This window comes from Tamandua tetradactyla, chromosome 17, assembly GCF_023851605.1.
Source record: "Tamandua tetradactyla isolate mTamTet1 chromosome 17, mTamTet1.pri, whole genome shotgun sequence".
Taxonomy (NCBI): domain Eukaryota; kingdom Metazoa; phylum Chordata; class Mammalia; order Pilosa; family Myrmecophagidae; genus Tamandua; species Tamandua tetradactyla.
In genome coordinates this window covers 1,978,890-2,006,803 of record NC_135343.1, presented here as the reverse complement: position 1 = coordinate 2,006,803, position 27,914 = coordinate 1,978,890, and the positions used below count along the sequence as shown (strand labels likewise).

At 44.6% G+C, this 27,914-nt stretch overlaps 1 protein-coding gene across 1 annotated transcript in view; it reads left to right on the top strand.

Annotated features, from left to right (window-relative positions):
- The first annotated feature begins 17,068 nt into the window (after nt 1–17,068).
- Nucleotides 17,069–27,914, top strand: part of MRPS5 (mitochondrial ribosomal protein S5) — a 29,743-nt gene continuing 18,897 nt past the window's right edge. The window contains exons 1-3 of the mRNA XM_077133736.1: nt 17,069–17,283; nt 20,898–20,978; nt 24,486–24,623. Of these exons, the coding sequence (XP_076989851.1) occupies nt 17,229–17,283; nt 20,898–20,978; nt 24,486–24,623 (274 nt within the window). The 5' untranslated portion in view covers nt 17,069–17,228. The remainder of the gene's footprint in view (nt 17,284–20,897; nt 20,979–24,485; nt 24,624–27,914) is intronic.

Below are 27,914 nucleotides of genomic sequence, written 5' to 3'. Positions count from 1 at the left end.
AGGAGAAGAGAAGGGAAAAGGAGGAGAAAAAACTAATGGAGGAAATTATCACTGAAAACTTCCCAACTCTTATGAAAGACAAAATTACAGATCCAAGAAGTGCAGTGTACCGCAAACAGAATAGTCATCCTCCAAGACACTTACTAATCGGAATGTCAGATGTCAAAGAGAAAGAGAGAATTTTGAAAGCAGCAAGAGAAAAGCAATCCATCACATACAAGGTGTTCTAGTTTGCTAGCTGCTGGAATGCAATATACCAGAAACAGAATGGCTTTTAAAAGGGGGAGTTTAATAAGTTGCTAGTTTACAGTTCTAAGACCAAGAAAATGTCCCAATTAAAACAAGTCTATAGAAATGTCCAATCTAAGGCATCCAGGGAAAGATATCTTGGTTCAAGAAGGCCAATGAAGTTAAGGGTTTCTTTCTCAAGTGGAAGGGCACATGGTGAACACAGTCAGAATTTCTCTCTCATCTGGAAGGGCACATGGTGAACATGGCATCATCTGCTAGCTTCTACTCCTGGCTTCCTGTTTCATGAAGCTCCCCAGGAGGTATTTTCCTTCTTCATTCGCAAAGATTGCTGGCTGGTGGACTCTGCTTCTTGTGGCTGTATTGTTCTGCTCTGCTCTCTCTGAATCTCTCATTCTCCAAAACGTTTCCTCTCTTATAGGACTTCAGAATCTAATCAAGACCCACTCAAATGGGTGGGGACATGCCTCCACCTAATCCATCTTAACAACCACTCTTGATTAAATCACATCTCATGGGAGATGATCTAATTACAGTTTCAAACATACAGTACTGAATAGGGATTAGAAGAAACGGCTGCCTTTACAAAATGGGATTAGGATTAAAGCATGGCTTTTCTAGGGTACATACATAATTTCAAACCAGCACACAAGGGAAGCCCAATAAGACTATGTGTATATTTCTCAGCAGAAACCATGGAGGTGAGAAGACAGTGGTATGATATATTTAAGATACTAAAAGAGAAAACTGCCAACCAAGAATTCTATATCCAGCAAAATTGTCCTTCAAAAATCAGGGGAAAATTAAAACATTTTCAGATAAAAATCACTGAGAGAATTTGTGACCAAGAGACCAGCTCTGCAAGAAATACTAAAGGGAGCACTAGAGACAGATAAGAAAAGACAGGAGAAAGAGGTGTACAGAAGAGTGTAGAAATGAAGACTATCACTAAATGTCAAAAGAAGAAAAATTAGATATAAAATCCAAAAGATACAATGGTAGAAGAAAGTACTGCCCTTACAGTAATAACACTAAATGTTAATGGGTTAAACTCCCAATCAAAAGACATAGACTGGCAGAGTGGATTAAAAAACAGGACCCATCTATATGCCATCTATAGGAGATGAATTTTAGACGCAAGGATAAACATAGGTTGAAAGTGAAAGGTTGCGAAAAGATATTCATGCAAACAATAATCAGAAGAGAGCAAGAGTAGCTTACTAATATCCAACAAATGAGACTTCAAATGTAAAACAATTAAAAGAGACAAAGAAGGACACTATGTATTAATAAAAGGAACAATTCAACAAGAAAACATAACAAGCATAAATATTTATGCACCAAGCCAGAGTGTTCCAAAATACATGGGAAAACACTGAAAACACTGAAAAGAGAAATAGATACATCTACCATAATAGCTGGAGACTTCAATTCCCTGCTGTTTATCAATGGATTGAACATCTAGTCAGAGGATCAATAAAGAAAGAGAGAATTTGAATAAAACCACAAACGAATTAGATTTAACAGACATTTATAGAACATTACTGTGTTAGTTAGATTCAATTGTCAACTTGGTCAGGTGAGCATACCTAGTCTTGTTGCTGCGGACATAAGCCAATGGTACGTGAACCTCATCTGTTGCTAATTACATCTGCAGTGGGCTAGGAGGCGTGCCTGCTGCAACAAGTGACGTTTGACTTAATTGGCTGGTGCTTAAATGAGAGATTGCAACGTAGCACTGCTAAGCAGCTCGACATTCCTCATCTCAGCACTTGCAGCTCAGCCCAGGCCTTTGGAGATGCAGAAAGAAGTCACCCCAGGGAAAGTTGTTGGAATCCAGGGGCCTGGAGAGAAGACCAGCAGAGACCATCTTGTGCCTTCCACGTAAGAAAGAACCTCAGTGGAAAGTTAGCTGCCTTTCCTCTGAAGAACCAACAAAATAAATCCCCTTTTATTAAAAGCCAGTCCATCTCTGGTGTGTTGCATTCCGGCAGCTAGCAAACTAGAACAATTACACCCCACAATAGGAGTTTTTCTCAAGTGCTTATGGATCATTCTCAAAGATAGACCACATGCTGGGTCACAAACAAGTCTCAATAAATGTAAAAAGATTGAAATCGAATAAAACACTTTCTCAGATCATAAAAGAATGAAGTTGGAAATCAATAATAGGCAGAGGGCAAGAAAATTCACAAATACATGGAGCCAAACAACATATTCTTAAACACCCAGTGGGTCAAGGAAGAAATTACAAGAGAAATCAGTAAATATCTCAAGGCAAATGAAAATGAAAATGCAATATAGCAAAATTTATGGGATGCAGCAAAAGCAGTGCTAAGAGGGAAATTTATTGCCCTAAATGCCTACATCAAAAAAGAAGAAAGAGCAAAAATCAAGGAATTAACTGTTTGCTTGGAAGAACTAGAGAAAGAATAGCAAACTAACCCCAAAGCAAGCAAAAGGAAAGAAATAATGAAGATTAGAGCAGAAATAAATGAAATTGAGAACATGAAAGCAATTGAGAAAATCAACAAAACCAGAAGTTGGTTCTATGAGAAAATCAATAAGATTGATGGACCATTAGCAAGATTGACAAAAGAAGAAGAGAGAGGATGCAAATAAAATCAGAAATGGAAGAGGAGTCATAACCACTGGCCCCTCAGAAATAAACGAGGTAATGAGAGGATACTATGAACAACCTTATGCTAATAAACTAGACAATGTAGATGAAATGGACAACTTCCTAGAAAGGCATGAACAACCAACATTGACTCAAGAAGAAACAGACGACCTCAACAAACTAATCACAAACAAAGAAATTGAATTAGTCATTAAGAAGCTCCCCCAAAAGAAAAGTCCAGGACCAGATGGTTTCACACGTGAATTCTACCAAACATTCAAGAAAGAGTTAGTACCAATCCTGCTCAAACTCTTCAAAAAAATTGTAGAGGAGGGTAGGCTACCTAACTCATTCTATGAAGCCAACATCACCCTCATACCAAAACCAGACAAAGATACTACAAGAAAAGAAAATTACAGACCAATCTCTGTAATGAATATAGCTGCAAAAATCCTCAATAAAATTCTTGCAAATCGAATCCAGCAGCACATTAAAAGAATTATACACCATGACAAAGTAGGATTCATCTCAGGTACACAAGGGTGGTTCAACATAAGAAAATCAATTAATGTAATCCACCATATCAACAAATCAAAGCAGAAAACCACATGATCATCTCGACTGATGCAGAAAAGGCATTTGACAAAACACTTCAAAGGATAGGAATAGAAGGGAACTTCCTCAAAGTGATAAAGGGAATATATGAAAAACCTACAGCTAGCATCATCCTCAATAGGAAAAAACTGAAAACTTCCCCCCTAAGATCAAGAACAAGACAAGGATGTCCACTATCACCATTGTTATTTAACATTGTGTTGGAAATTCTAGCCAGAGAAATTAGACAAGAAAAAGAAATACAAGGCATCAAAATTGGAAAGGAAGAAGTAAAACTCTTGTTGTTTGCAGATGATATGATACTACATGTCAAAAATCCTGAAAAATCCACAGCAAAACTACTAGAGTAAAGTGGCAGGCTACAAGACCAACACTCAAAAATCTGTAGTGTTTCTATACACTAGTAATGAACAATCTAAGGGGGAAATCAAGAAAAAAATTCCATTTATAATTGCAACCAAAAGAATAAAATATTTAGGAATAAATTTAACTAAGGATACAAAAGATCCATACAAAGAAAACTACAAGAAATTGCTAAAAGAAATCACAGAAGACCTAAATAAATGGAAGGATATACAGTGTTCATGGACTGGAAGACTAAATATAGTTACGATATCAAGTCTACCTAGATTTATAGATTCAATGTAATATCAATTAAAATCCCAAAAACTTACTTTTCAGAAATAGAAAAACCAATAACCGAGTTTATCTGGAAGGGCAAGGTGCCCTGAAGAGTTAAAAATATCCTAAGAAAGAAAAATGAAGTCGGAGGTCTCACACTACCTGACTTTAAGGTGTATTATGAAGATACAGTGGTCAAAACAGCATGGTACTGGCATAAAGATAGATATACTGACTAATGGAATTGAATAGAGGGTTCACATATAGACCCTCTTGTCTATGGACAATTGATCTTTCATAAGGCAGTCAAATCAACTCACCTGGGACAGAAGAGTCTCTTCAATAAATGCTGCTTGGAGAACTGGATATCCATATGCAAAAGAATGAAAGAGGACCCATATCTCACACCGTATACAAAAGTGAACTCAAAATGGATCAAAGATCTAAACATTAGATCTAAGACCATAAAACTGTTAGAAGAAAATGTAGGGAAATATCTTATAAAATCTTATAATAGGAGGCGATTTCCTAGATCTTACACCCAAAGCATGAGCATTGAAGAAATAAATAAATAAATGGGAGCTCCTAAAAAAATTAAACAGTTTTGTGTATCAAAGAACTTTGTCAAAAAAGTGAAAAGACATCCTACACAATGGGAGTCAATATTTGAAAATAATATATCAGATAAGGATCTAGTGTGTAGAATATAGAGAGATTGTTGAACTCAACAACAAAAAGACAAACCAAACCAATTACAAAATGGGCAAAAGACATGAACAGACATTTCTCAGAAGAGAAAATACAAATGGCTAAAAGGCACATGAAAAGATGCTCAACTTCCCCAGTTATTAGAAAAATGCAAATCAAAACCACAATGAGATATCATCTCATACCCACCAGAATGGCTATTATCATTAAAACAGAAAACGACAAGTGCTGGAGAGGATGTGGAGAAAGAGGCACACTTATTCACTGTTGGTGGGAATGTCAAATGGTACAATGGCTGTGGAAGATAGTTTGGCAGTTCCTCAGGAAGCTAAATATAGAATAGCCATATGACCCGGCAATACCATTGCTAGGTATCTACTCAGAGGACATGAGGGCAAGGACACAAATGGACATTTGCACACCAACATTTAGAGCAGCATTATTTACAATTGCCAAGAGATGGAATCAGTCCGAAGGTCCATCAACAGATGAGTGGCTAAACAAGCTGTGGTATATACATATGATGGAATATCATGCAGCTATAAGACAGAATAAAGTCACAAAACATGTAACAACATGGATGGACCTTGAGGACATTATGCTGTGCGAGATTAGTGAGAAACAAAAGGAAAAATACCGTATGGTCTCACTGATATGAACTAACATTAGTGAGTGAACTTGGAGAATTTCAGTTAAGAACAGAGGCTATCAGGAAATAGAAATATGGTAGATAAGGGTAAATGGAGCTGAAGGTATACAGATTGTGCAATAGGACTGCCTGTAAAAATTCAGAAATGGATTGCACAGTACTTCCTAATTGTAGCACAATAATGTTAGTACACCAAATGAAGCTGAATGTGAGAATGATGGAGGGAGGAGGGCTGAGTGCACAAATGAAACCAGAAGGAAAGACAGACAATAAAGACCGAGATGGTATAATCTAGGAATCCGTAGAGTGTACAATGATAGTGACTAAATTTACAAATTAAAAAATGTTTTTTTGCATGAGGAAGAACAAAGGAATATCAATATTGCGGAGTGTTGAAAATAGATTGTAATTCATATTTTAAAACTTTTACTTAAGTGTGAGACTAAAGCAAAAAATGTTTGGTACAAAATTTCTATTTTGACTAGTGCATTTTCTAATATATAGACAGTTTAATTGAACACCATATGTACATGGAACCTTGAATAGGGCATGAGATTTTGTAGGTTTGTTGAGAGTGATGCCCTGATAAATCCTAGAGTGATCTGAACAGGGAGTAAAAAAAAGTATTTGCAAAGTTCCCTTGAGGGAATGGTGAGAAAGGGGGAAAATTCAAGTTCCCTATTTGGAGAACTCTTGATCTTCTCACAAGCAGTGGGGACAACCAAAGCAGTAAGCGGAGGCCTTAGTCTTGGGGTTTGTTCCCATGAAACGTAACCCCACAAAGGAGAGGCTAAGCCGACTTAAAATTAGGCCTAAGAGTCACCCCCAGAGACCTCTTTTGTCACTCAGATGTGGCCTCTCTCTCTTTCAGTCAACAGGGCAAGCAAACTCACTGCCCTCCCCCTCTCTACGTGGGACATGACTCCCAGGGGTGTGGACCTCCCTCCAACATGGGGCAGAGATCCTGGAATGAGCTGGGACTTGGCATCATGGGATTGAGAAAACCTTCTTGACTGAAAGGGGAAGAGAGAAATGAGACAAAATAAAGTGTCAATGGCTGACAGATTCCAAACAGAGTCGAGAGGTTATCCTGGAGGTTATTGTTATGCATTATATAGATATCACCTTTTCAGTTTATGGTGTATTAGAGCAGCTAGAGGGAAGTGCCTGAAACTGTAGAGCTGTGTTCCAGTAGCCTTGTTTCTTGAAGATGATTGTATAGTGATAAAGCATTTGCAATGTGACTGTGTAATTGTGAAAAAAAAAAAAAAGGAAAAGAAATTTAGCTAATACCCATTTGATATCATCTGGTGACACCAAGTGGCCGTTTCGGGAGCACCTGAGGTGAGCTGAGTGAAGGGCACAAGTTTTGCCATTCATCTTTTTCAGAATCAGGTTAAAGTCTGCTGTTTTTTAACGGCCTCTTTAGTCTCCAGAGATTTACCCTTTGAGGGTCTAACTAGGATCATGGCCTTGGTTAAGGCTGCTGGTTGGGCCTGGTGACCCACTAGCTCGTGTGCAGTGGTAGCTCGTGTGCAGTGGGCTCAGCCCTCCCAAGTGCAGCTTCCTGGTGGTGGGATGTGCCTAAAGGGCCCACGTGCTCTCACTTTTGATGGGGATTCTGGCAGAGGTTAGAAACTCCTTTTACTTTCAAGACATCTCAAGAGTGTGTCCTGCTTGCAAGGCACACCTGCTCTCTGTCTCTATTTCTGGTCTTCGGCCGGGAGATGTGCTCTAGAGAGAAGACCTTGGGTTCTGCCATCGGGGCTGAGGACCCGATGTCCAAAGTCAGCCGCGGCCCATCCTGCTTCACATCCTCCAACAGTGCTACCTTGGGGTTCTCAGTGAGTGTCTAATAAATGTGGAAAGGAGCAGAAAGTTCCCTAATGGAGGTAAGACCGTCTGAGGCCCCCCTTCTTCTGTAGGGGCAGGAGGGGGCGGGACGCAGGGCACCGCAGGGACACATGGGGCCTTGGGTGGGAAGAGAGTCAGAATCTGCTCGGTGACTGGCCTTGCGTGAAGTCTTGTGTGTTCTCAGCCAATGGACATCGGTGCTGCTCGAAGAGCCTGGGTTCCGGTGGGCGCCCTGAACCAGGCCAGAAAGCTGCCAAGTTCTGCAGTGGTAGCCTCTGTCCTAGGCAAGGGAGATGCGGTTTTGCAACTGGGTCAAAAAGACTACAGTGAGGGAAGGGTTTGTGATGGTATCTGTAAGGTTGAGTTCCAGCCCCGAGGACTTGGGCAGATTTCTGGTGCACAGACGAAGGGGCCTGGTGTGGTCAGGGACCCCTAAGAAAGGAAGTGGGGGGAGTGCGTTCTCCAGGCAACAGAGGCCTGGGTACCTCGGGATCCCAGAGGAGCGTCTCTGAAGGATGTCTTAGTCAATTCATAAGGAGGTGTCGAAAGCTCAGGAAAAGTTGTTGCCCATTGCCTGCAATGTTCAGTTAAACCCTGAAACCCTATGCATTGTCCCTTTTTTGTCCCTAGGGTGAGGGGGGTACAGGTCATGCTCTAAATAATGGACTGTGTTTTGGCAAAATTGTCATTCATCTTTTGAAGCTGTGTTCCTTTTCACCTTACGTGAAGAGACAATAAGTGAATTTTCCCCACAGGCTTCCCTGTTCTCTGAACAAAGCACGAGATCATCTGCACATCGGCTCAGAACGGAATCCCAGGGGAAGTGGAGATCGTTTCAGTCTTGTTTGAGGACCGGGACACCCCTGGGATAACCACCCAGGTATGCTGTCCCTCAGGTGAAGGCAAGATGGTCTGGAGGCCACACTGACAAAGGCGGAGCAAAGAGCCCCTACCGCACGCAGGCGGCTTCAGGCAGAACGGACGGTGGGGTGGTATTTGGGTCGGATGATACTGGCAAGTGAGGGATAAAAATTTTGTTGGTGCCCCTTGAAGAAATCAATATCCTTGGCCATTTGGACTCCTCGCTGCAGGATGGCAGTGCTACGGGAGCCAGAAGAGGGTATGAGAAAGATTAAATGGGTATACGACCTTCTACAATGAGTCCTTCCTCATCTTCTGGCTTCCTGTGGTATTGGGGGACATCTGGGTAACGGCTTGGGAGAATCTGCCTGAACGTTCACGGGTTCTGCTCCAATCACTGTTCCCACGTCAGCGGAAGGTTCAGTCCATAGAGTGTCAGGTATGGTGTCAAGACCTTCATCTAGGATATGTCTCAAAAATGACGAAGGCAAAGATACATTCAGAGCAGACACAACTTGATTATGAATAGAGGAGTCCTTTGGTTCTCAAAAAATATTCTGTCTGCATGAATTTAGTTTTACTCTCCATTTGCAAAAAAAAAAACGTCTCTCCCTGTCAAGTGTGCAAGGGCCATGCACAGGTTAACACAGGAAGGACCCGCCATCCTTCAAGATGTGATGCTACATAGAGAGACAGGTGCGAGGATGAGGATGGCAGCGAGGGCACGTAGAAGAGGCAGGAGTTTTTCCTGCGGGAGGAGAGGATTTAGCTAAGTGACTCCTGTGAACCCTGGGCCCCCCCACCTGGCAGTTGGCCGCCTCTGAGTGCAGACTGGCCAGTCTACACCGCTAGCAGACAGGAAACCAGACAAAGTGCTCAGGAGAAAAACCTCCAGATGGAAGGAGAACTCCATCTGGTTTTCCTGGTGATGCACAGCAAAGTTTGCCCAAATGGACCCCAGGTTGGTCGGAACCACAGACTCACTGCTCTGTGAGGCTGAGGAGAGCAGCAGGCTCCAGCCCACAATTCTCCTTTGTAAGGCAAAAGCTTTTATTCAGCTCTACACCAAATGCAAGGACAAAACAACAAAAAGAGAAAAAGAATGGCCCAACACCACCAAGAATGCCAAACAAACAGAAACCAGCAGCAGAACCTAGTGCCAGGGTGAGGGTCACAAGCCAGCCCAGACGCTCCACGACAGCTCCACGACAAGCTGCCAGCAGCAGGGTCCCAGGGGCCTCTGGGTGCCACCCGGGACTGAAGGCCAGTGTAGGCAGCGACGGGCAGGGCACACCGTGTCTCGGTGGGACCTCTGGAAAAATAAACGAAGGCCACGCAAGTGAGAAGGCAGAGGGGCGATTTATTCAGCAGGGGGTCAGCCACCATCACCGCCTTTGGCAGGCAGCGGGGTGGGAGACTTCTGCGGTGAAGATCAGGTTCACTCGGGCTGGAGGTCGCTGGCTGGGGCGAGCTGGGGGCAAGGCCTCCTGGGTGATTGGTTTGCGAGCCTATTTGGCTTTCTTTAGCTGGGGTCTGGCAGTTATTGGCCAAGCCCTGACTATTCTAGGCTGACGGCTGCAGAGGTTTTGGTTTTAGTTTGGGCTTCCTGGGCTGGTTGCCACAGAGGCTGCAGACCTGAGTTCCCTGGTCATGTATGGTCTGGCCATCACCCACCTGTACATTCAGTCTCCAGGAAAGGATATGTTTCCTGCCGGATATGTCCAGGTAAACCTGAGTGTGGGAGAGGACGAAGCCCCAGGTGGGAGGGGTGGGAACGATACAGAAGTGGACTTGAGGGACTCGGGAAGAACATGCGGGGGCAGCCAAGAAAGGGGCACACAGGCTGTCCCTGCAGGACAGGCGTCTGTCCTGGCACTCAGAGGCAATCCCAGAAGGGAGTACGTGCCACCATTAGCTTAAAATGGATTGACGTGCTAAACGTGGGTGCCAAAACTACTGTCTGAGTTTGCCAGAGCTGTATCACCAATACCACAAGCTGTTTTTGGTTTACCAATAGGAATTTATTGGCTCATAGTTTTGAGACAAGAAGAAATAAAAAATCAAGATATCGGCAAGTCTTCTTTTCTTCCCAAAGTCTGTGGAGTCCTGGTGCTGACCATTTTAAGGTAAACTTTGTACGTGGAGGGAGGTGAGAGTTGGACTTTATCCTTTTGCACATGGCTTTCCTGTTGTCTCAGCGCCTTTTGATGAAAAGTCTGTTATTTCCCCCACTGAATGGTCTTGCTACCCTTGTTGAAATCCAGTTGGCCATAGATGTGTGGGTTTATTCTGGACTCCCGATTTTATTCCTTTGATCTGTATGTCTGTCCTTGTGCCAGTATTACACTGTCTTGATTGCTGTCACTTGTAGCAAGTTTTGAAATCAGGAAGTATGTGTTTTCCTAGTGTTTTAGTTTCCTGGCTGCTAAAACAAATACCATACAATGGGTTGGCTTAAACAACAAGAATTTATTGGCTTATGGTTTCATGGCTACAAGGCTTGCTTCCTCCTGGGATGGGAATCTTCTGGCCAGAAGCTGGCCAGCAATCTTTGGGGCGCCTTGGCTGTTCCTTCACATAGCAATGCACGTGGTGACACCTTCTCCTTTATCTCCCAGGTTCCATTGACTTCCGGCTTCTTGCTCTTCCCAAGGCCAGCTTGCTTCCTGTCCCCATGACTAAAGGTTCTGCTTGTCTAGAGGTCTTAGTTCCAAAGGCAGGAGTGCTCCCACCAGGCCACATAACAATGAGTCCACTGAACTAGAAGCTGAGACCATCCCCTGGCCACTGTGGGCACCTCATGCCACTGGATCAACAGGCAAATGGGGTTACTGGTTGGGGTGATTGTTTTTAATTATTGGGAGGAAACTGGGTTGCTACTACACAAGAGAGTGAAGAGGAGTGTGTATGGAAACACAGACGAATGCAGGAGATGCCTTAGTCCTCTAAGTCCTGCAGTGAAGGTCAATGGAAAACTACCAGCACCCAATTTAGGCAGAACTTGTGATGGTCCAGCATCTTCAGGAATGACGGCTTGGGTCACCCCACCAGCAAGGAACCACAGCCAGCTGAGGTGCTGCCTGAAGGCGGGGGAAATCTTCAGTGGGTAGTGGAAGGAGGTACCACCACCAGTTGCAGAAATGAGGACTGTAATAGTTATGAATATTTCTTCAAGTTTTGTTTACTTGCCCTCTCTTATCCCCTTATCATCTACATAAGATATACCGATGATGGTTAACTTTATATCTCAATATTTAAATTATAGGGTAAAAAGGGGACTATGAATCCATTAGAGAAAGAATGAACAGCATTCAACACAAAGAGTGTTAGTGTGTCTACAGTTGTCCACAGGCTAGTTATGTCACGTCATGCAGAAGGACAGCTTTGTTATCATCTTTATTGGGGGATTAAGGATGGTTTAAGGCAATGTACTTGGATGCCAAGCTAACAGGATACAGCTGAGGTAGTTTACAAGTTTAACCTCAGTACTACTGTACAACTTAATGATTTTATGTGTATTACTTTATGCACTCATGCATATTACTCTGTGTATCTGTGTGCATCACTATAAATTGACGCATTCAGAAAGGTATATAATTTCAAACTTTCTCAAAGGAAGAAAAGCAGAATGTCTGCAGTGCTGTTAATCACGTCCAGCTTACTCAAGCCTGTCCGGAGATACCGATGTGCAGGGAGGGAGGTTGCCAGGCCTGTGTCTTGTCATGTCCAGGAGCTGCCCTTATCTCGGACAAAGGAGTTCAGCTAAGGGCCAGATAGTAACTCCCCCCCTGCAAATTCTGTCTCTGCGCTTTTCCCGTGTTTACCACCCGTTCCCTTAGGAACTCCTGCCTTGTTCATTAGTCTGTATGATCTGGAAACAAAGAATGTTCGGGGTTCAGACTTGGACAGAAAGTCCTCTGGGTCTGCCGGTAATCAAGTTTTGGCCACTTCTCAGAGGCTCAGGTGCTTTCTTGGGAAAACGGAATTTCCACTACTTCAGAATGTGATGGCTTTAAAGCACATCAAGTTGTCCGGGCTGCACTATTTTTCTTTACATGGTGGCTGGACACCAGGAGGCTGGAAGCTGAAGCTGCCAGCGGCTCTAGGCTATGCTGAAGTCACAGCACATCACTCTCTTCCCAGCACAGTCTTCAGAAGTTTTTTCTGCCTTTTTCTCTGTCTTCACTTTCTGAGACTCTCAATACAAGTATGCTAGAAAGCTCGACACTGTACCACAGATTGCTGAGACTCTTAATTTTTCTGCAGTCTTTTTTCTCTCTGTTCCTCGGACTGGATATTTCCTATTGCTCGATCCCCCAGTTCACTGGTTCTCGCTGTCGACCCTCTCAAATGTGGTGAGGCCTTCCACGTCTTTCTCTTGGACAAAGCAAGGGATGAGGCCAACCTAGCTTCAGAGGAGGGGACGGAAATGCCACCTCTTTTTTTTTTTTTACATTTTTTTTTTTTTTTTTTATTAACGGAAAGAAAAAAAAGAAATTAACATAACATTTAGAAATCATACCATTCTACATATGCACTCAGTAATTCTTAACATCATCACATAGATGCATGATCATTGTTTCTTAGTACATTTGCATCAGTTTAGAGGAACTAGCAACACAACAGAAAAAGCTATAAAATGTTAATATAAAGAAAAGAAATAAAAGTAGTAGTAATAGTAAAAAACAACAACAACAAACAAACCAACAAGCAAACAACAACAACAAAAAAACCCTATAGCTCAGATGCAGCTTCATTCAGTATTTTAACATGATTACTTTACAATTAGGTATTATTGTGCTGTCCATTTTTGAGTTTTTGTATCTAGTCCTGTTGCACAGTCTGTATCCCTTCAGCTTCAATTACCCATTGTCTTACCCTGTTTCTAACTCCTGCTGAACTCTGTTACCAATGACATATTTCAAGTTTATTCTCGAATGTCCGTTCACAACAGTGGGACCATACAGTATTTGTCCTTTAGTTTTTGGCTGGATTCACTCAGCATAATATTCTCTAGGTCCATCCATGTTATTACATGGTTCACAAGTTTATCTTGTCTTAAAGCTGCATAATATTCCATCGTATGTATATACCACAGTTTGTTTAGCCACTCTTCTGTTGATGGAGATTTTGGCTGTTTCCATCTCTTTGCAATTGTAAATAACGCTGCTATAAACATTGGTGTGCAAATGTCCGTTTGTGTCTTTGCCCTTAAGTCCTTTGAGTAGATACCTAGCAATGGTATTGCTGGGTCGTATGGCAATTCTATATTCAGCTTTTTGAGGAACCGCCAAACTGCCTTCCACAGTGGTTGCACCATTTGACATTCCCACCAACAGTGAATAAGTGTGCCTCTTTCTCCGCATCCTCTCCAGCACTTGTCATTTTCTGTTTTGTTGATAATGGCCATTCTGGTGGGTGTGAGATGATATCTCATTGTGGTTTTGATTTGCATTTCTCTAATGGCCAGGGACATTGAGCATCTCTTCATGTGCCTCTTGGCCATCCGTATTTCTTCTTCTGGTAGGTGTCTGTTTAAGTCTTTTTCCCATTTTGTAATTGGGTTGGCTGTCTTTTTGTTGTTGAGTTGAATAATCTCTTTATAAATTCTGGATACTAGACCCTTATCTGATATGTCATTTCCAAATATTGTCTCCCATTGTGTAGGCTGTCTTTCTACTTTCTTGATGAAGTTCTCTGATGCACAAAAGTGTTTAATTTTGAGAAGCTCCCATTTATTTATTTCCTTCTTCAGTGTTCTTGCTTTAGGTTTAAGGTCCATAAAACCACCTCCAGTTGTAAGATCCATAAGATATCTCCCAACATTTTCCTCTAACTGTTTTATGGTCTTAGACCTAATGTTTAGATCTTTGATCCATTTTGAGTTAACTTTTGTATAGGGTGTGAGAGATGGGTCTTCTTTCATTCTTTTGCATATGGATATCCAGTTCTCTAGGTTTTTACATTTTTATTAATTAAAAAAAATTAACAACAAACAAAACATTAAGATGTCATTCCATTCTACATATACAATCAGTAATTCTTAATATCATCACATAGTTGCATATTCATAATTTCTTAGAACGTTTGCATCGATTTAGAAAAAGAAATAAAAAAACAGAAAAAGAAATAAAACGATGACAGAGAAAAAAAAGATTATACATACCATACCCCTTACCTCTCGCTTTCATTTACCACTAGCATTTCAAACTAAATTTATTTTAACATTTGTTCTCCCTATTATTTATTTTTATTTCATATGTTCTACTCTTCTGTTGATATCGTAGCTAAAAGGAGCATCAGACACAAGGTTTTCAAATTCACAGAGTCTCATTGTGAAAGCTATATCATTGTTCAATCATCATCAAGAAACATGGCTACTGGAACACAGCTCTACATTTTCAGGCAGTTCCCTCCAGCCTCTCTACTACATCTTGAACAACAAGGTGTTATCTACTTAATGCGTAAGAATAACTTCCAGGATAACCTCTCCACTCTGTTTGGAATCTCTCAGCCATTGACACTTTGTCTCATTTCACTCTTCCCCCTTTGGTGGAGAAGGTTCTCTCAATCCCTTGATGTTAATTCTCAGCTCATTCTAGGGTTTTTCTCAGTCCCTTGATGCTGAGTCTCAGCTCATTCCAGGATCTCTGTCCCACGTTGCCAGGAAGGTCCACACCCCTGGGAGTCATGTCCCACGCAGAGAGGGGGAGGGTGGTGAGACTGCTCGTGTTGGTTGGAGAGAGAGGCCACATCTGAGCAACAAAAGAGGTTCTCTTGGGGGTGACTCTTAGGCCTAAATTTTAAGTAGACTTGACCTATCCTTTGTGGGGTTAAGTTTCATATGAACAAACCCCAAGACTGGGGGCTCAGCCTATAGCTTTGGTTGTCCACACTGCTTGTGAGAATATCAAGAATTCAACTTGGGGAGGTTGAATTTCTCCCCGCTCTCAACATTCCCCGAAGGGGGCTTACAAATACTTTTCCAGTCACTGATCAAATCACTCTGGGATTCATTGGGGCATCACTCTGGACAAACCAACAAAATCTCATGTCCTACCTGAGATTTCAAGTACTTATGACATTCAATCAAACTATCTACATAAGTTATATTAGGAAATGCTCTAGTCAAAATATAAATTTTGTAACAAATAAACATTTTTTGCTTTAGTCTCACATATAAGGTGACATTTTAAAATATTAATTACCATCTATTTTCAGCACCCTGCAATGACATTCCTTTGTTCTTCCTCATGCAAAAATATTTTTAAAATTTGTACATTGTACATTTCACTATTGTTATACACTCTAGGCATTCCTAGATTGTACCATCCCGATCTTTAACATCTAATTTTCTTTCTGATTTCATTTATGTCTCCAGCCCTCCTCCCTCTATCACTCTCACATGCAGCTTCATTCAGTGTTTTAACATAATTGTATTACAGTTAGGTAGTATTGTGCTGTCCATTTCTGAGTTTTTGTATCCAGTCCTGTTGTAAATGCCACCTCTTGATAGGAGCACACACGTCAGGAGATAAGGCATCCTGCCACCAGCGCATTATTCACCCAGCAGCAACCCCATCCCCAGGCCCCTCTGCCCCCCGCAGCGCTAAGGGGGGCGGGTGCGTCAAGGGCAAGTGGGGCAAAGCAGGCTCCGCACGCCACCAGGAAGGGGCGAACACGAAGCAGCTGCGTCTACCTCCCTAACTTGTGAGCCCAGCCTGTCAGTAGTGTACTTTTCTGTATGTTTGGACATTTTAATGATAACCTCAAAAACCGGATGTCTCTGAGCAGGATTCCCTGGCCCCGCCGTTCCTCCCCCTGTGCTGCAGGTGGAAACGCGCGGGTCACCTGGGAAGGCAGAGAGGGGCTCCAAGCCCGGGCGTGGTGAGGAGCCCTGGCCTGGGCGGGGCTGTGCGCGGAGTCAGCGTCAGAACGAGTTCAGAAGCGGGGGGCATCCTCGGAGGTCCGGAGCCTCTAAGACCCCACCGCGCATTCCCGGGGCGCGCTGGACCCTCCCGGAGCTCTCGGGCCATCGCGGCACAAATACCCTCCTCCTCGCCGGCCCCCGGCTGCCTGGGGACAGGCGCGGCGCCGGATCCGTGGGTCCCAGGCCGCCCTGGCGAGGGACCCCACGCGGCAGCAAGGCTGTTAAAACGCGCGGGCCCACGCGCGGCGGCCAGTCCAAGCCCCGCCCACAGGCGCCCGCCGCCCGGCCCCGCCGCCCGCAGCCCTCGACCCAAGCCCCGCCCACAGGCGCCGGGCCCCGCCGCCCGCAGCCCTCGACCCAAGCCCCGCCCACAGGCGCAGGGCCCCGCCGCCCGCAGCCCTCGACCCAAGCCCCGCCCACAGGCGCCCGGCCCCACCGCCCGCAGCCCTCGACCCAAGCCCCGCCCACAGGCGCCCGGCCCCACCGCCCGCAGCCCTCGACCCAAGCCCCGCCCACAGGCGCCCGCCGCCCGGCCCCACCGCCCGCAGCCCTCGACCCAAGCCCCGCCCACAGGCGCCCACCGCCCCGCGCAGCCCTCGACCCAAGCCCCGCCCACAGGCGCCCGGCCCCACCGCCCGCAGCCCTCGACCCAAGCCCCGCCCACAGGCGCCCGCCGCCCGGCCCCACCGCCCGCAGCCCTCGACCCAAGCCCCGCCCACAGGCGCCCACCGCCCCGCGCAGCCCTCGACCCAAGCCCCGCCCACAGGCGCCCACCGCCCCGCGCAGCCCTCGACCTAAGCCCCGCCCACAGGCGCCCACCGCCCCGCGCAGCCCTCGACCCAAGCCCCGCCCACAGGCGCGCCCCGCCCACAGGCGCCCACCGCCCCGTGCAGCCCTCGACCTAAGCCCCGCCCGCAGCCCTCGACCCAAGCCCCGCCTCCCGCCCTGGCGCGAGGACCCGGGGTTGTCCGCGGCTGCGCCGGCTTCGGCCTCCCGCGCTGCTCGTGTGGACCACCCCGGCCGTCCTGCGCTGCGGCTCGGCTGTGCGGTCTCGCGAGCCGCTGTCGCGGGGCGTGGGGAAGGTCCGCGCGGGCGGAGGACGCGGCCCTTGGGGCGGCGCCATGGCGGCGGTGCGCGCGGCGAGCTGCCTCTCGGCGCTGTGCGGCGCGCAGGCGGGTGAGCACGGGTCGGGAGCGGCGGGGCCGGGCCCCGGGCTGGGGTCCGCGGGTTCAGCCTCCCTTTGGGCCCTGGGCTGGGGTCCGCGGGGTCAGCCTCCCTTTGGGCCCCGGGCGGCGGTTGCCACCCGTGGAGGGCGGCCGCGGCCCGCCAGGCTCACGTCCCGCAGGCCCGCGGCGTGGCCCTGTCCTTCGCCCTGCCTTGCAGTGGGCCGCGGTCTGGCGGTCGGCGCCCGGGAGCCCGCGAGCTCTGCACACCGGGAGCCCTGCATTTATAACTCACTGTGCTGCCCGCTCCACCTGGGGTTATTTGGTGGGAAATGTGACGGGAGCGTTCTTTGCTCTGGTCCGGATCGCAGGGGCTGCCCTGAGCTGGCGCGGCTCCCTGCGTGCTCGCGGCGTCCTCGTGGGCGGGCGCCTGGAGGAGCTCCACACCACGGGCGACACAGCGGAGGGTCCTCGTGGGCGGGCGCCTGTAGAGCCCCACGCCACGGGCGATACAGTGCAGGGTCCTCGTGGGCGTCCGTAGAGCTCCACGCCACGGGCGACACAGCGGAGGGTCCTCGTGGGCGGGCGTCTGTAGAGCCCCACGCCACGGGCGATACAGTGCAGGGTCCTCGTGGGTGGGCGTCCGTAGAGCTCCACGCCACGGGCGACACAGCTGAGGGTCCTCGTGTGCGGGCGTCTGTAGAGCCCCACGCCACGGGCGATACAGTGCAGGGTCCTCGTGGGCGGGCGTCTGTAGAGCCCCACGCCACGGGCGATACAGTGCAGGGTCCTCGTGGGCGTCCGTAGAGCTCCACGCCACGGGCGACACAGCGGAGGGTCCTCGTGGGCGGGCGTCTGTAGAGCCCCACGCCACGGGCGATACAGTGCAGGGTCCTCGTGGGCGTCCGTAGAGCCCCACGCCACGGGCGACACAGCGGAGGGTCCTCGTGGGCGTCCGTAGAGCTCCACGCCACGGGCGACACAGCGGAGGGTCCTCGTGTGTGGGCGTCTGTAGAGCCCCACGCCACGGGCGATACAGTGCAGGGTCCTCGTGGGTGGGCGTCCGTAGAGCTCCACGCCACGGGCGACACAGCTGAGGGTCCTCGTGTGCGGGCGTCTGTAGAGCCCCACGCCACGGGCGATACAGTGCAGGGTCCTCGTGGGCGGGCGTCTGTAGAGCCCCACGCCACGGGCGATACAGTGCAGGGTCCTCGTGGGCGTCCGTAGAGCTCCACGCCACGGGCGACACAGCGGAGGGTCCTCGTGTGTGGGCGTCTGTAGAGCCCCACGCCACGGGCGATACAGTGCAGGGTCCTCGTGGGCGGGCGTCCGTACAGCTCCATGTCACAGCGGAGGGCCCTCGTGGGCGGGTGCCCGTACAGCTGCACGTCACGGGCGACACAGCGGAGGCGTGCAGACCGCGAAGCCAGCGCAGGGCTGGACTGAGGAGCGTTTTCATCCATCTCTGCTGCTCTCACGCCTCCTCTTTTTTTTTTCTGGCATTACCGTTTTTTTTGGTAGCAATTTTACTGAGATGTAATTCGCGTCCCATACAGTTCAGCCTTTCATCCTGTACTGTTCAGCGACTTTCAGTGTATGCGGACAGTTGTGCGGCTGTCACAGCCAAGTTCAGAGCATCCCATCGCCCGGAGAGGAAACCCCTAACCGCTGAGCAGTTATCCTGGCCGCGCAGGCAGGTACCATGCAGTGGGTTGGCCTCAACGATGAGAATTCATTGGCTCGTGGTTTTGAGCCAGGAGAAGTTTAAACCCAGGCCAGAAGTGAATGAGTAATTTCCCGGAGCATGTCCTTTGGTTGGCGCGGCGGAGAGCTGAGCCCCCTGGAAAGGCGTGCACCTGTGGATCAGGCTTAGGGCCCCAGAGAAAATCCCTGCCCTGCCTGGACATCGCGTCTGGCGTTTCTGATGGGGTCACGAGGGCCGGGTGGGAATAGCCGGGCCCCCACCCTCCTCAGGGGGTGGCCATTGCCCACCCGGGTTTCGAAGGAAGTGCACCCAGTACCGCAAACCCACCGTCCAGCAGTTCAGACGGGGCAGAAGTGAAGCCAGTGTTCCGGGAAGTTCTTCCGACACAGGGCAGTTGTCGGTGGAAGATGGAACCGCGATGATGCTGTGTCAACCCAAACTTTACCCTGGAAATCTCTGACTCTGGAGAAGGCAGAAAAAGCTGCCCAGGATACAATTTGCCAAGAGGAAATGGCTGAGAAAGAACAATAGTAAATAGCTACTGAGTGATGACTGAGCACTCCCGTGAGCACCCCGGCGCATGTTTAATAACCAGAAAATAATCTGCATCTGTATGCTGGAAGTAGTGTTTGTTAAAACAATAGTATTTGTATCATTTACATTAAAAAGCACACATTACCCAAGGCAGATGAAACCTATGTTGCAAATGTTTAATTTTTGGTTTCTGTTGAACACAAAACTTTAAACCAGCTTTTATGGTTTATTTACCCAAGTGGTTAGAATAGCAAACTATTGTTCAGCATTCCTACTGCTGTCAGTTTTATGGGTAACGTTCTAAGGTACAAATATCTAAACATAAGTATCTGTATACAGAGAATCATTACACCTCTATTAAAAACCTGCATTTGAAGACACGGTCTAATCCTAAAATAAGATGTTCCTGCTGGGCTTTTATGTTACCTAACATAATATTTTACCAATTTTGTGCCTTGTATATTTAAACCTGTCTTGCCTGGGCAATTGATCCTAATCAATAACAAACTGTATTTCTTAAAAAAATTGATTTTTAAAAACTCATCTCTTCTGTATAGTCACCTATATTTTTAGTTATAGTGATTTTTTAAACTTTAGAGTTATGTGGGTACCTTTAGCTTCCAGGCATCAAGCTGTTAAAAACCTGAAAATGATTATTATAATTATTTATAAGCCACGATAATGAGAAGCTTAAAGAACTCATGGAGTAGATTTAAAGTTAAATTTGGAGTTGTAGTTCTAAAAGACTGTACCTAAACCTTTTATTAGGCATAATCTTAAGAATAACTTTGTAAATTCTAAATATAAATCTAGATTGGTTTGCTGTGGTCAATAATAGACTAAATTTACACAGGCTTTGAGGCCTTACTTAATAATTAGGCTCCACAAAAGAAAGGTTAGAAATGTGATCGTTCTTTAGATATTTATTCGTAGCTAGTATTTTCTCAGACACTGGTAAATGTAAAAAGCTGAGTCTTTGAAGAATAATTTTTTATAATACATTATTTGGTAAATGATGAAAGGTATTACACAAATTTTAGAAGTTTCATTAAGCTCTATATAAGACCAATAAACATAAGAGTAAGTATGCATGCATTTTTCCCTAATATTAAAATTATTGTACTTCTGATTTAAATGCTTGCAAGGAACAAAGCTTATATTCACTAGATTCAGATGTGCTTCTTTATGTGATTTAAAATTTACTATGGGAGATAAAAGCTTGAAAGTTTTTTAAAAGACCTAAAATAAATTTACTTCCAATAAAGAATAAACAAAAATCTTTTCATTTACTTTTCTTGTTTTTTTTTTCTGTAGCTGTTAATAGTCTTTGGGTGTTAATGTTTTGAATGTACCTTTTAAAATTTAATATTTATTTTTTTAACTTGCAGGCCATTTATGGTCCAGGCAACTTTACCTGAGTTCCTTCCCAGCAGCTTCCATTTTGGCTCTGAAGACAGCCCTTGGCAACGGTGAGGTTACCTTTTCTCAAAGAGCTCATGTTAGATTATTTGTGTGTTTTTTTTAATGTAAATAAACGAGTCATGTTCTTTATGCTGGAAATGTATAGGAGCTAAGGATATTAAATAATTTATTTTATGATTGCAATAGTTCAAGTCCAGTACTGTCCTATAAAAAACAGCAGCTCTTCAGTGGTGGAATGCTCACGCGGGAAACCCAGGTTCGATTCCCTGATCATGCACCTAAAAAAAAACCGCTACCATTTATTCAGAATTCTGTGTATCTGGTTTGTCACATCTGGTTGGCCCTCACACTCATTTTTCTCAGGAGTTATTGTTCCCGTTTAACAGATGATGCGTGAGTCTCTGAGGGGTTAATTGGTGTGTTTGGGACACAGAGCCAGGAAGTAGGAAGCTGGGACCTGAGCTTGTGGGTCCTGCCATGCCTCCTCCTGACATGGGGTCTTTGGGGTGGGGTGGAGGTGGGGTTCTGCCCCCATGACCCCCGCAGAGCAGAGCCCCTTCTCCATTTGCTCTCCAGGAAGAGGGATGGACGGGGGATGCCTACCCTTTCTGAGCCCACTCTGGGCTTGTGTTCAGTTAAATCCTGCCTTTTCCGAGTGGGCTGTAATAAGGGCAGAATGGGAGTCTCACTGTGTGTTTGCAGGTCTAGAATTCCAAGTTTGAATTTCCTTTGAGCCTTGTTCCCTTTCCTCTTGTTAACTCAGCACGTCGAGGTGTCTTTATATACACGTCCAGAGCTCCAGCACCTGGGCGCTTCCCTTTGTCTGTCTGCTTGCTGGTTGATTGATAGATTCATGAACTACATACTCTACCCTTTTGTTTTGAGCCAGTGAGTGTCCCAGACCTGAGCTGATCTGGGGCTTGGAGGCATTTCCTTGAGGAAGACTGGAGATGTGCACTCCTGGCCAGGCGGTGTCCTGTGCGGAGGCCTTGGGGTGCTGGAAGCATCCTCCGCCCCACCACCTCCTTTGCAACCACGGGCAGCCGACGGCCCTACTGAATCTTGGTTTCCTCTTTTATAAAATGGGGATAGTGGGACCTACTTTGAAGATAGTGTATTGTTTTAAAAATACTGTACTTTCAAAGAGTACTAAAAGCTTTATATCTTCAAACCAGTTCCCTTTCCTAGTCCTTCCATTTCCAAGTGACACTTTCTGTTTCTTCTGGTTTTATTTCTAAGCATATGGTCTGCGTTATGATGTGTCTGTTAGCACTGTTATCTTAATTGAGGACTGAACTCTCGTACCACAATTTCTGCTTTCTTCCAACATAATTACAAGCAAAATTTTGATTGAATCTATGAGCAGAGTTTGTATTATTAAATATAGTTGACAGGTGAGCTAAGTAGTATTTTATGTTTACATTTCTTTATGCCTGTTAATTTTTCCAGAATTAATAATTGCCTCATTAAAAAAAATTTGCTTTGTTTTCTGAGTACCTATCCCTGTATTTTTCTAAATGCTAGAACCGATTGATCAAAAACATAACAATGAGATTTCTAAAATCTATCAAACACATCACTAATCAATCACTTTAATAGAAATTAGACAATGAAATTAGAAGAAGGAAATTCTTTCTGGTGAAAACTGTTAATCGCTGAAATGTTACTCAGAGGAAGGTTGTGCAGCCTTTGAGGGCAAACTGTGTGCGTCTGTGGTGGGTCTTATTTGGCTGCTTCTGGGCTGGACCCACTTTGAACTTCAAGGCAGTTTCCTGAGATAGAGAATTCATGATCTGGAATGAATCAGAATCCAAAGGATAAGGGCGAATTGGTTATTGATGGAGGCTACTCTTACTCTCTCTCTAACCCAGCTTCAGAAAGTGACTCAGCAGGAGCTGCTGGCGCCTCCTTTAAAAAAAATCACCACACAATTCAAGCAAGCTCAGTTGTAGAACAATGTGTTAGGAGATTGCTTTTCTAAGGTCTGAAGTCAGTTTCTTTCTACTTTGGACAATGGGACCTTTTTCCAGTTCATAGCGCGAAGCTCAGAACAGTGTTTTGGTCTATAGAGAAAGATCAAGAGAATTCTAAATCTTTTTATGGTAGTGATTTTTATACTTCTTAAAAGTATAAAGATCACAATATAAACTGTGAGGTTACATTTATGTGCAGTTGATGTTTTGTTGATGATTTGGGGAGGTTGTAAGAAAAGCTAAAATGTAACCAGCATAATCAGATTTGTAATGATAAAGTCCTAAATTTATTTAAAATGAAAAGTTACTATTTTCTGCTGACTTTCTTATTGAGTAATTCCTGAAGCGAGCCAGTAGATCCAGAATGACCTCCGTCTCTCATTCCAGCCAGTTCCCACCTCCACGCTGTTCGTTGAGTGTCCACTTCCTCTGGGTGTGAAATTGTTGTTTTAATCTTGTATGACTTTTGACAGTCCCCACTGTGTAGATCTAAGCTTTTCATTTTTTTAAAGTGAGAAAGTTGGATTAAATGATATATTTAGTTATTAAGTAGATTTTTCTTCATTTTTTAATGTCTATATGCAGTGGAGACACTTTGATAACTTATAGCAATTATTTAATATCAATTTTTCCTCATGCTTAACCATGTTCTTTCTCATTGCCATTCAGAACTATTCCTGGTGTTTGACTCACTGAGGTGAGGAAGAAGCAGCAGTTAGCATCTTCATCCTATCTTCTCATAGGCTTGAAAGCAGCTGCTGCCACACTGTGACTTTATTTCATTCGTGCTCAGTACCCTTAAATAGCCTTTTCCTCTAAAGGCTGTTTTTATCCCTGGCATCACTTCTCAGGACTGCGTGTTGTGTTCTTCCGTTAATATTCCCGCTTCCTTGTGTCCTCTGATTCCTGTTGACCCTGCCGTTTCCTCACAGCAGCCCCTCGTCCTTGGGGTCGATAAAATGGATGTCCTAAGACATGACTGTTTAAGAACATGCATAAAAATTTTAACATGGTTAAAAATTTTTCAAAAATAGAACAATTAAGTCTCTTATATCCAGTCATCTCACACGCATCATCTTCTTTCCCGGAGGTAGCCATCAGTGCCACTTTCTCGTACAGACACCTGGAGAGAGTCTGGACAACATGTTAGTACTCCCCGCCCCGTCTGCAGGCGTACACAGGAGTCCTCATTATTCTGCTCCTTGTTCTCCCCTTGTCCCCACGTTATGGGCTTCTCCTCATCCGGGGGGTTGCCGGGCTGCAGAGGATGCCTTAGCCTGCTGACCCTGCGTGGGTGCTGCCGTGCAGGGGGCATGCAGGGCCGCCAACCATGGTGCCCACAGGTGTGCTGCTTTCTCTAGACACCTGTACACTGTGAGGGTGAACCGGGATGGGAATTTAGCGTGGTTTCAATCTAAAGTTCCATTTTTTTTTAAAGAAAGACTCTTCAAAATATGATTCTTAGAAGTTCAGGATTCTAGCGACTTAGTTATACTAGTAATGGTTAACTATTTAGGCTTACAGTGTGACTTCACAGCCATAGAGCCTCTAACTCACAGTTCTATTTCTGTCTACCTCCAGGCCCTTTGTCTTTACCAGGAGCCAGAGACAGCCGTCCTTCCAGCAGCTTGAGCCACGCACTGCAGTCGCAGTGTTGTGTTTATTCTCCCAGGAACTTGGGGGGCCAACAGTACAGACCCTACAGCTTCTTCACCAAATGTACGTAGAACAGCTATTGACTTCCCATGTCACAGAACTGAGGAAAATTAAAGGTGTTTCTGTGTCTTAATTTTTCTTTCATCTTTAAATGAATAAAACTTCAGTGACTAGTTTATAATGTACTATTAAAATAAAAATGTTTTGTCATATACCTTCCAGAATTATCTCATATTTAGCCTCTGTACTTGTACTACCCTCTGGGGAGCTGTAGTTTACTTTGATCCCCTCACTGGGGCACATGAGACCTACAGGACATTGAATCGTGTTCATTTAGATCATACCTAGAATATACTGACACTGTATTTAGAGAACCCTTTCGCTTGCATTGTGAGAAATGGATATGGATAATTTTTCAAAAACTCATCAAGATCTCCAAAGATAGAGGGTCTACCATTTAAAGCCCTTTGAAACAAATTAGCAAGCAGTGTTACTTAACATGACTAAGACAGAAACAACCCTGTATATCTGATTGGATCCTCCATTGGAGTCTACATGTATATGTAACATGAACTTTATTTAATATGGCTATGAGCGTTAGCAAGTGTATGTATTATCCTACTGCATCCTTCCAGAAAATGACAGAAAGAAAGTAAATGCATTCAAAATAGCATTTCAGATTAATTAGAATCTTAGACTATTACTTCCTGATGTGTAGGTTATATAGTAAAATCTCTGTCTAAACAACTTAAGTCAATTTGCAGCTATTAAAAAATCACATTCCTGAAGAATATATAAGAATGTGGGAAAAGGCTCACAATGCAAACATTGTGACAAAATTTACATTTGGTGAAATTGCAGTTTTGTTTAAAACAAAACAAATGGATACACCTACATTCAGTGGATATGTCGGTAAAGACAGATGGAGCATACATGGGTGGTGAGGGGATAGACAAGAGCCCAGGGGAAGTTTAGCTCTCCTGTTGGTGAGGGTGTGTTTATTCGTTATCTTTCTCTTGGAAACAGTGAAGTTATCTAAACTAGAGAGTGTTGTTGGACTGTGGATTTGGGGCGTTGAACGTGATGCCTAATGAATGCAAGTGGCTGATGGATGCACTGACTTGAGAAGTAGATTGGCGAATGATGGTGTATACTTATGATCGAGTATTGTGCAGCTACAAAAAAGAAATGAAGTCGTGATTCATGTAACCATGTGAATGAACCTGAGGGACATTTGGTGAGGCAAAATAAGCCAGAAATGAAAGAACAATTATTGTATGGTCTCCTTTAGAAAATGCTTGTAAGAAAGCAGGGGCCTAGATTGTAAGCTGTTACAGCAGATGCATTTAGTCCGGAATGGGGCAATTATTATTTCTGGATTTTGAGAGGCAGTTTTATGTAACCTGGTATTTGGAGGTGAGAGCAAAGCCAGTCAGGTCGGGGTTAAGGTGATTCAGAACCCAGGGGTAAGGAAGACAGTGTCTGTATTTCAGAACTGCACCTAGTGTTTGAGACCAAAGGAAGAAAGTTTTATTTTGTCTGGAACCTAAATTTTCTATAGCACATAATCTAACTCAGCCTGTCTGGATTGCTCATTTAAACAATCAAAACACAAGGAGCCCAGAATAAGAATGAGGACTTTTAATCCTATACAGCTTAATGTAATGCCTGGATACAGCCTAGAATATATTAAGCAGATAATCAAAAAGTATTGGCAAAGTCCTTTGAGGGATTGGAGAAAGAATGTGGAACTATTAAATCTTACCATCAGGGAATTCCCTGATACTGTGTCCAACTCTAGGGATGCCCAAATCAATAGGCCATGCCCTCGATCATGAGACTTACTCTTGTGAAGCTTATGTAGGTAGTGGAGAAGCTTGGCCTACCTATAGGATGCCTAAGAGTTACTTCTGGAGAACCTCTGTTGTTGCTCAGATGTGGCCTTAGTCTCTCTAAGCCCAACTCTGCAGGTGAAATCCTTGCCCTCCCCCACTACGTGGGACTAGACATCCAGAGGTGAAAGTCTCCTTGGCGGTATGGAAGATGACTTCCAAAGATGAGTCCGGCCCTGGCACTGTGGGTTCAACAGTGCCGTTCTGACCATACGGGGAAAAGAAGTGTAACTAATGAAGTATTAGTGGCTGAGAGTTCAAGTAGAGTCTAGAGACTACTCTGGAGGTCACACTTTCACAAGCTTCAGTTAGACATTGCTACCTATCATAACCTGCCAACCCCCAACCAAAACCATTCCAGCCAATCCTAAAGAACACCAAAGGCATTATATAAGAGTCTGCAAAGATTCGATGCACTAGGATAACTTTCCAGAAACCTACAGCCTCCAGATGGGTCCCTGCCCTGAAACCTAGAGGATCCAGCTCTCTAGAGCATCACCTAGTTCATCTCCCTACCCCGTATTATTGACAGCCCCTTCCAACATGAAAAAGTTAGAATGGCCATAGTCCAAATACCCCTTAAGAGTGGGTTAGAAAGATCAAAGGTGATGGTGGAGTTATACAGAGAATATAGGGTTTAACAAACGAATATGATTACTGAATCATTAAATTATTATTCCTTTTAGTCTCTGCTATCTTAGAGCAGCTGGAAGTAAAATCCTAAAATTGTGGACTTGAAACCCATACCAAACCCTGAAATCTGTTCTACAACTAATTGTTGTGTTATGCTTTGAAATTTATTGCTTTTTTGTGTATATGTTATTTTTCACAAAAAAAGAAGTCATTTGTGGTGATAAAAAAATATATATTCCTCCTAGCCTCCTGTATTCTGGAGCAACTAGAAGGAAAAATATGAGAGAATGGTATGGTAGCCCATGATAAACTCTGGGATCTGTCCTGTAACTACTTGTTCTAGAGTGTTTTGAAAACTGTTGCTTTTTTCATTCATTCTTTGCTTTGTATATATGTTATATTATACAATAAAAGAAAAAAGAGCAAACACAGGTGGTGAGGGGATTATGATTAATTCATGTATTCTTTATATTGTCTGTATTTTCCAGAATTTTTAAAAATAACTAATTTTTTTACATAGCTATTTTATAATCTGAAAGCAGATTAAAAACAGTTTTAATAGCATAATGGCAATCAAAAGTTGATTTATGGTTTGTTGTCTTCTTCAAATATAGTTATAAATTTTTTTTGTCTTAACAATATATGAAAAAATTGACCTAAATCTTAATTTAATCTTTTACATTTTTGTTTCAGTATCAAGTTCTTTTAAAAATTGAGTTCTTTTTAGTGTAAGTTTAATGAATGATTTACATGTTACTTTTGTTTCTGAGTAAGAACTCTGTCAGTGGTTGACCCTTAGATATGTCCTCATTAAAAACGCTTTCAATCC